The sequence below is a fragment of the Carica papaya genome, chromosome 7 (genome assembly GCF_054855325.1).
Source record: "Carica papaya isolate Zhongbai chromosome 7, ASM5485532v1, whole genome shotgun sequence".
NCBI classification, from domain to species: domain Eukaryota; kingdom Viridiplantae; phylum Streptophyta; class Magnoliopsida; order Brassicales; family Caricaceae; genus Carica; species Carica papaya.
Window position 1 is genome coordinate 29,726,156 of NC_142315.1, and position 9,623 is coordinate 29,735,778.

At 30.9% G+C, this 9,623-nt stretch overlaps 1 protein-coding gene across 3 annotated transcripts; it reads left to right on the forward strand.

Annotated features, from left to right (window-relative positions):
* The first annotated feature begins 3,889 nt into the window (after positions 1-3,889).
* Positions 3,890-7,880, forward strand: YAB5 (plant-specific transcription factor YABBY family protein). 3 transcript variants are annotated; one of them, XM_022043574.2, is made up of 8 exons: positions 3,890-4,183; positions 5,093-5,212; positions 5,539-5,631; positions 6,458-6,587; positions 6,716-6,764; positions 6,877-6,952; positions 7,048-7,116; positions 7,637-7,880. In XM_022043574.2, exons 1-8 carry the CDS (start codon positions 4,109-4,111, stop codon positions 7,679-7,681), a joined length of 657 nt encoding a protein of 218 aa, XP_021899266.2. In that variant the 5' UTR covers positions 3,890-4,108; the 3' UTR covers positions 7,682-7,880. The 3 variants fall into 3 exon arrangements, with proteins under 3 accessions (XP_021899266.2, XP_021899268.2, XP_021899267.2); XM_022043575.2 differs by lacking the exon at positions 3,890-4,183 and adding an exon at positions 4,531-4,555; XM_022043576.2 differs by lacking the exon at positions 5,539-5,631 and having other exon boundaries at positions 3,977-4,183.
* The last annotated feature ends 1,743 nt before the right edge of the window (positions 7,881-9,623 follow it).

The window sequence follows — 9,623 nt, forward strand, 5'->3', positions numbered from 1 at the left end:
CTCTTTACACCTGGCTCCTGGCGGAATCATATTATTTCTTCGTATTCTTTAAGTTGGGTCATGTTAAATTCCTCCTGTTCCCCTCGCTAATTAATATTTCAATCTTTTTCTTAACTTTACTTTGTTTCATTAATTGATAATTAATATTTATTATATATATATATATACTGCAGTCAATTTTGTGTGTTGCTCTGTCTAGTCGCAATACTAATTAATCGCCTTCTCCTATATACATACATATATATATATAATGCATATATTTTCTCTCCCTCAATCTGAATCAATTTTTACGAGTCAATATATAAATATGTACCAAGAATATTTACATTATATATATGTGTATATGAAGGAAAAAGATAGAATTTATTAAAGACAAAAATTTAATACATTCACACACACACAAAATTAGGCTAGGGGACTGAATTTAGTACCAACGAAGAAGAAAGTATGGAGCAGCCACTGTACACAACATGTATATATATATATATATATATACACATACGTACGTACATACCAAATAATCTTCGCTCGTACGCAAGATTGGCCATGTGCTACTAGTCAAGACATTTAATTTGTAAAAGAAAGGTCTTCATCATTCACATATTTATAGATAGATCACGAATAAACAACCTTTGTTCAAAATGTTGTTAAGTTGTTTTCATTAATAAAGTCTAGGTGATAAATTTTTTTTTTCCAAAAAGAAAGTGCACTTATATATATATATATATATATATTATATTGATATATTATGTCATTGTAAATTAATATAATCCGGAATCACTTCAATTTTTCATATTTGTCGAACCTCAAATATAATCAACAACAATAGCAAACTAATGTACAATCATTAATAAAAAGCTAAAATTTTATTTAACTTTCGTACCTCTTTCCTCTGAAACTTTTTCTACTTCAGTTTAGCTAATTCAACTCTTTTATTAGCTTTATCCTTTTTTGGCTTCAGTTGTGTTCTCATAAGTTTCTACGTATTGATTGCCAATCTCCTAATCTCTATTGCACACATTTTTTATGGATTTTCTTTTTTCACGATTAAAGTGATTGTTATTTTGTTTGAAAAGATAAAATATCTTTAATTACAAGAATAATAGGTACACAAACACCATTGAAATGAATCTTAGTTATTGAACCAATTCATTCAAAGCTAAACTTACAAAAAAAGTGTATATATTTGTAACTCGGCCCCAACACAAAAGAAATATAAAGCAAGGACAACCTAGAACTTGACTTTAAAGCTCAAATATATTTGGACTACCTCCTTCAACATCTTCTAAACATAACATAAGACAATTTAGTTTCAAACAGATTATAAAATTATAGGATACATAATGAAAATTTTGATGAGAATCTAACCTGAAATAGGTCTACATGATTGATAGAATTGACATATCACAACCTAGTTCCATAAAACTATATGAAAGCAACTTTAGGATAGCATGAGGTGATTGAGAGTATAACTATTTGTTCCAATAAAGACCACACATGTGTCCTTAAAGAGAGAAAAGTAATCACATTAAAGAAATGGTGTGGTAAAATTCATAATAATAATCTAGACAGTCAAACATGAAATATCTTCAGTTTAGAAGAGGCTAAATCTAAATCACATTTTATCTATGTATTTTTATAATGATGAAATGATAAAGGTACGATTGTAGCTAATACAATTGGAAAGATGAATGGTAACATACCTCACAGGATTATACCGAAGATTAAAGGTTAAACCAAATAAGGGTATGTTTTAATGGTCCCTTGTGAGTTTCAATTGATGTGTCGTGTATCAAGTGACTTTTAGGTCTTTGTTTTTGTGTGATATTAGTGGTGTATAAACAATTTTATAGTATCATATAAATTTTTACAAAAATCCTCATGTCTTTCTAAATAAGAAAGGTCTTTTTAACTTTATGTAATTGGTATGTGCCTTAACATCTTTTACTTTTAGACATTACCTACTAACTTGACATACATATCTTTGTTGTATTATCTATTTTATTTTACTACTATAATTTTGTTGAATTGATTGTGAATAAATTTCTAATAAATTTTTAAGTATGATTATATATAGAGCTTGCACAATATTTATGCCCTTTACTTTACAATCACCTATAAAATCTTGTAAATGATTATCATATTTGCAAGCATAAAAAAATGACTCCACACATTAAATATCGACAGTAACCTCAATAATGAATTCTATTTGAGGGATGTCTTTATTAGTTTACCATTTTATCATCATACTTTTAGTACTTGATAGGGATTTAAAAAAAATAAGTCTTAAGTTACTAAATTGTTTTAAGAAGACACTAAAGTAATATCAGCACAAATAAAGAGCTTATACACTAAAATATTAAATAAAAAATATAAGTTTAAAATAGAATATATGATTAACCTATAATACAATTTTAAGCAAACCTTTCTACTTATAGACTCTTGTAGAAGAAAAAACTAATAAAAAAATTCAATCTTGTACTAATGCATCAACTATGTAATATATGTTGTGTTGGAGTCTTTCACTCGTGCATTTTTAGAAAAATTAAAGACACAAAAATTATGTCAATGAAATTATTTCTATTATTTATAATAAATATTAAAAAAATGAATATGTAATATAATAGTAATTTAATAGTATTAGTAATTCAATATTTAATTAAAAGATGAAATAATTTAAAATTTAAAATAATTAAATAAAGAAAAAAGATTTAGGGAAATTAAAACTATAATAATTGACATTCAAATTGTAGTAGCTAAGTAGTAGTTGTTCTTGTTGGTATATATTAACACCTTATTTGGATAAATTTTAGTGATGCTTAATTAATATATATTAATTGCAGTAATCAAATGATAATGATATAGGATGTGGATGACAAATTTTTTTTATATTTGGATGATTGTATATCAATGTATGTTAATAGTATATTTTTATTAGGATGATATGGTTATATTTTCAGTCAAATTACTAATTTATTCCTACATATTTATGTAATAGTAAGTATTATATAAGAAATATATGATAAAAAAATTAAATCGTTTACTAATATAATTATATTTGTATTTAAATAAATAATTATTACAAATTAAATTTGTATATTCAATAAAATAAATAATAAATTGTGATATAAAGGAAAAAAAATTAACATATCATTTATATATCGCCGATTCGGTAGTTTTAAAATTCATTATAAATTTTTCTGTCAAATACCGTTTATTACAATTGAAAGTTGAAATAAATATAATTTTCTCACATTTATAGAATAACATACATTAAAATTATATAATTTATTACTATTTAAATAGAGTGTAATTTTTTATTTATTTATAACTAATACTCGTGATTTATGCTACACTGAAAAAAGATATAAATAAATTCAAATATGTAATAAAATATTGGTGATGTGGGTAATATATAAATTATAAGAAATAGAAAATTTCGCCCCCCTCGTCCGCTGTAGCAACGCAGAGTAGAGAGAGGGAGAGAAAATCAGTGGTCACAGTCGTTTGATGAGATAAGAGCTATAACATAATATGGACAGGTTTTATAGTGCAGCCAAAACTCAAAAAAGCCTTTTCTTCTCCCTCAGAACCCTAATCCCTCACCTAGCTGAACCGCTTTTCCTCTCCAACTAAACCCGGTTTTTCGTCAAACAAATTCCTTTCCTTTTCCCCTCTTCCTGGTCCCAGCATTTGCTGCCTCCCATGGCCACTACTAAATTTACTATACCCATTTCTTTTCTTTTTTTTTTTTCTTTATATATAGCTAAACAAATTCATCAGAAAAATAACTCTCTCTCTCTCATTACCCTCTTTGGATCCTCTTCATTTCTCTCTCTCCCTTTATAAGTTTCCATATATAAAAGACATTCAGTTTTACTGTTGTGATACATAGCCGAGTTTCAAAGCAATACGAGTATACAAAGAAAAAGCACAAAATCTTTCTTCATTTTTTTCTTTTTCCCTAATTACTTATTTATATATCTCTTAGCTAGCGTTGCTTTGCTTTCTCCATAACCTTCTGTGTGGCTTTCACAATTTTCAAGAGCTTGCTCTCTTCTTCTGGTTTTGGTTCTCGTTGGTTAAGTTCAATTTGCTTGAAAGAGAGATGTCGAGCTGCATCGATGTTGCACCTGAGCAACTCTGCTACATCCCTTGCAACTTTTGCAACATAGTTCTTGCGGTATCTCGTCTGAGAACTCTTAATTCTTTACTGGGATCTGCTTTTCTCAGTGCCCACTTTCATATATTAACAATAATAAATTCAGATTTCCTCTTTCTTTCTTTTTTTTCCTGAATATATACATATATTAACATTTTTCAGATCCTGAAAAAAAGTTGAGTCTCTCCTTGCTTGTGCGCGATCGGGTTCTCGTCTTATTGTTTTCACTGCAGTCCGTTGAAATTCCTTTTGGGTGTTGGTTGTTTTTGGCATAGAGTCAGGTCTCAGTCGTTGAGACTTTCTTTTTCTCTCTTCTCTTCTTTTGTAGTCAAAGCAAAGTCATAATACTGAAGCCTCATGTGGTTAAGACCAGGAGAGAGTTTTTTTCTTTTGGTACGCAGGAGACTGTTTTTTAACGTCCAAACAAGCCATATTTCCTGATATGATCTCTGATCAAGACAACTCTTATGCTACTCTTACCTTTCCCCTTGCCAAAAACACTGCTACTGCACACTGAACACTCTATATATGCAAAAACTGAGCTTTCTTTAGCTGAGGGAAAAGAAAATGATAGATCTCTTTAACTTAGTTTTTTCCCTAAATGCATCCCAACTCAGAATAAAAAACCGAACAGAACCCATCTCATAATTTCTTTTTTCTTCTTCATTATGCGTTTGTATTTTATGTGTGCGTGTGAGCGTGCAGTGTGTATGAAAAAGTAGAAAGATCATTAATGGCTAGCAAAAATTAATTCTCTGAATCATTTCTGATCTGGGTTCCTCTTTATTTTTGGGTCTTTTCTTCTTGATGTTGGATTTTTTTTCATCCATATATATATGTCCATAATTTTTTAAAAAAGGTTTGTGAATGAAGACTGGAGATTTCAAGGGTTAATAATTGATTAATCTTGTGTTGTGTTGTGCTGTGCAGGTGAGTGTTCCATGCAGCAGCCTATTTGACATTGTGACCGTCCGATGCGGGCACTGCACCAATCTATGGTCCGTGAACATGGCAGCTGCGTTTCAGTCACTGTCATGGCAAGATGTTCAGGTAATATTATTGTCAAGCAAATATGTAGACACACACACATATATATATAAGCATGAACAGCTTAATTTCTAGGGTGGCCAGTAGCCTCTGAAATCTAGGGTTTTCTGAGTCTTAAATATACTTGCTTCTTTTGAGAAAATATATTCAAATCGAAAGTTTCAAGTCATAAATTGCACAGATCAAGAATTGCAAAGCATCTGTTGATGAAGTTGTTGGTTCACAGTAGTACTGATTCAAAGATCTAGCAGCCGCCATAACCCGAAACCTATTTGCATCTTCTTCTTCTTCTTCTTCTTCTTCTTCTTTCTTTTTTCCTTTTTGTGTAGAGAGCTGTTGGCTTCTGCGGCCACAGTTGTACGCGGGCGTCAGGCCCCTGTCCTGACCCATCACAACAGGCCCGAGCCAGCTCCGCCAATAAGGTCTTTTTTCTAAGCTTCACTTTCTTTTTCTTGAGCCGTTTTTTGGAATCCTACCTATTTTTATATATATATATATTTATATATTATATGTACCTGCTATAGCTAACTACAAACCTTGATTTGATTGACATGAATGTTAGGGTTCATAGGTTTTTAATGATTTCTTTTCAAGTTTTTGTCCTTTACCGGGGAGACATTGCCATTGCCAAACAAACTCTCCTCTTTTTTTTCTTTTTTCTTTTTTTCGTGAATTTTTTAGATCTTCTTTCGTAATTTGCAGCTGGGCATTTTTTTTTTTCAGAAAAAAAATTAGACGTTCATATCTGGGTTTTATTTGCTCCTTATATTATCTTCTTTTTTGTGTGCTGCAATTCTAACAGATTCAATCACTTCAGTACTAAATTTTCTTTTTTTCCTTTATAAATAATTCGTTATCAAAAAAATCATTTCAAATCTTTCAGCTACAAATGTTTCTCTCTCTCTCCCTCTCTCTCTCTCTCTCTCTCTCTCTCTCTCTCTCTCTCCCCCCCTTTATTAATCATCCATTTATGGCGAATCTGCAGACTGAAAAGTGAGTTAAAATTAATTTTTTTGGTCAAATAAACTTAATTAGAAAATTTAATTACCAAGAGGGAAGAGCTTGTATGTATCCAATTCGTAAAACAAAGTGCAACGACCAAAGAATCAAAGACTGACTTATGGGTTTTTCAAGAACAAACTTACTTTTTTTAATTTGACACAAACAATAATAAGAATCAATGATGGTAGAAGTTAAAATATTTACGCCGAGTCTTAATATCAATGGCCGATTAAATGTTTTTTTCAGGCACCAAACTACGCCTCCCCAGAGCCGTACAGGATTCATGAGTGGGGTTCGTCATCCAAATGCAGCAACAAGATGTCAATGAGATCACCGCCCAACCACAAAGCGGCTGAAGAAAGGGTCGTTAACCGACGTGAGAATCAATCATATATGTTTACATATGTATATATATATATATATACACACACACGGACTGCTTATTTGCTTATATCGTTTGAATAAAATTCATTGCGCATTTATGTGTTGTTGTTTTCCTTTCAGCTCCCGAGAAGAGGCAGCGAGTACCTTCTGCATATAACCAGTTCATAAAGTACTAACACCCTTCTTTTTTTTCTTTTAATATTTTGAATATCTGTGTGTGTGTGTATCATGCTTTAGCAAATACTAACCTTGTATATATCAATGGGGTAAATATGTCACAGAGAGGAGATTCAGAGGATCAAGGCCAATAACCCAGATATCAGCCACAGGGAAGCATTCAGTACTGCTGCAAAGAATGTAAGTAGCTACATAAATGAAACAGCTACTCGACAAACTCGTGTATATATTTGAGTGTTATAATCATTAATTGCTTGTCTAATTATATTTGCTAGTGGGCACACTTCCCTCATATTCACTTCGGGCTGATGCTAGAGTCCAACAATCAAGCCAAGGCGGATGGTGTAAGTACTTGCACTCTGGTATATATATTGTTAATCAATTAGTTTTATCTTTTAACTAATAATTAAAACTCTCTAGAAAATTTAAGCAGAGATGGTACTAATTTAAAATTTCTCAAAGTCTATAGGATAACGTTAAAGAATAACTTTTGAATCAGTCTTCAACAAATTGGCTGACATAATATTTTCCTTTCCATGATTGTATATACCAATATGAGTGTGCATTTGATTGAGTCTTGTTAATTAATTGCTCAGACGAAGTTCATAATTTCTCTTCTTTCTTCCTCTCTGGTATTTTTACCGATAGAATCTGAAACTTTTACATTGTGGATATGCATTTTCTTCCTTGGAAATCTCAAAGTGATTAACTCATCCTCCATTTTCAAGCTTCCCGTCCTCTATTAGAATTGCCCCCACCGTAGGTAACAAATATTTTCAGGTGTCTGTATAACAGTAAAGGCATTTGTAAAGCACGATGAATCAAGATTCTGATGCTGGTCAATTATTAATTGATTTTGTGCAGACACATGATAAGCACCTCATGCAAAGGGCTGCATTGCTCAAGTGACGAGTGTTTTCAAGAGCACTTCTAAACACGTCCCAAGAGCAGAGATTATCAAAGCATTGACTTTAAATTAGTGTTTTAATTAAGCATATTATGATTAATCTCCTTTATGTATTCATCCTCAATCCGTGTATTTGTCGTCTCAAACTTGTACTAATCACTTGATTTGAAGTTGCAAGCTACTGAATTTCCTTTTTCTGCCCGATCTAATCTTTCCCTTAATTTCCAACTGAATATTTACATATATATATATATATAAGTAATGTATTAGTAAATAATTTTCATAATGTTCTTATTCAATTTTAGCTTTAATACGTTAAAGCATATCTATATACATATACGTACAGTCAATTTGCTTCATTTGTGTCACTAATAATACCCTAATTATGATGGGAAATAATACTTCCTTGTATATATTTATTTTCAAGATAAATTATTAAATTAATCTTGTAAAGATTTAGTATTTAATATTAATTAAAAAAAAATCAAATAGTTAAGTGTTATTTGTCTCATTCCACATTTATTTTTGAAGAAAAAAATATTAATTTAAAATTTCCCTAATTTCTATTTTGTTTCTATTTTAGAAAATAATGAAATTTTCCATAAATAATACGGTACATGATTTATTTATGCATATATGTATACATTTACTAATTTCCATCAAAATGGTTGTATACAGTTTATATAGGAGGCTCATGTAGCTATATGTACAGTATATGACTAGGGTTATGCAAGAGCAAAAATTGACCAGCTTTGGAAGCTGGCTTTTGATACATTGCACAGTATCTGGCTAGAGCTACGGGGGTACGATATAATATTTAATTTATGAACAATACAGGCAGTACTATACACACACCGTATATAAATATCTCCACATTATAAGATGTAAAGTAGGGTAATATAAAAATAAAAGTTAAAACAGTGATCCATTACTGATTAGCTTAGAACTGATCGGTACTGTAAAGGAAATTAAGGTTGAACTTTTCCCTCATATATCAGCCTGTTAAATCTATCTATTATAAACCCCCCAAAAAAAAAAAAAAAAAAAATTTATGAGTGTCTTAATTAGGCAAATGATTAACAGTTCTCTGTGTGTGTCATACATAGATCAAGAACCAGAGAAAGAACCAGAATGTATACACGTCTAATTAACTGCTGCAGGTAGCTAGTTGATTAAACCACTCTGATAGTACGTACAAATTATAAAGACTGGTATAAAGATATTAAACAAGATTAATTGGACCACATACATCACCATCTTCCTCGCACTCTGTCGACCGAGAGAGAGGGGGGGGGGCATTATTGATGAGCTACGAATGGGCCATCATCGCATATCAGATACATGATCACGGTATACACACACGTATAGATACATACACACGCACAAACACTCATGTATATATATTTGAAATGTGAAATACCATGGATACTCGTATGGAATGGGATGGATGATAAAATTAATAAAGGCAGTGTTTCCTTTTCCTCGTAAAAGGCAAAAAAAATATATATATATTTATGTGTGGAAGAAAAGACGTTGTCTGTCCAAGTAGATGTTACAACTCATTAACCATGACCTTGGTGAAAAGGAATTGAAATGGTCATGGTCATGTTCATGGACCACCATTTTTGGAACCTATCATTTCATCCCTCCCCACCGGAGACTCCTTTCGAATGCACTTAAAAAGGGGAACCCAGTCAGTTCCCTTTGCAGATCATCTCTTAAAATCAAACATTTCATGTCATTCAACTATATATATATATATATATATTATAAGATCTTAATTGGTCAAAGTCTTCTTTTTTTTGAAAAAAAAAAAAAAAAAAAAAAAGAGTAATAATAAAATTGTTCATGAGATACAAAGTAACAAGTATATATCACCAAGTGATACACGACAATATACAACCAAAACATGCACAATAAGAGTCGAAACCCAAATTATACTCG

What these genes read in the sequence shown, in the direction of transcription:
- YAB5 (XM_022043574.2), top strand. Translation starts at nt 4,109, where the DNA reads ATGTCGAGCTGCATCGATGTTGCACCTGAGCAACTCTGCTACATCCCT. An exon ending in GAGCCAGCTCCGCCAATAAG is followed by an intron (nt 5,632 to 6,457) that starts GTCTTTTTTCTA and finishes TGTTTTTTTCAG; the next exon opens with GCACCAAACTACGCCTCCCC. An exon ending in GCATATAACCAGTTCATAAA is followed by an intron (nt 6,765 to 6,876) that starts GTACTAACACCC and finishes AATATGTCACAG; the next exon opens with AGAGGAGATTCAGAGGATCA.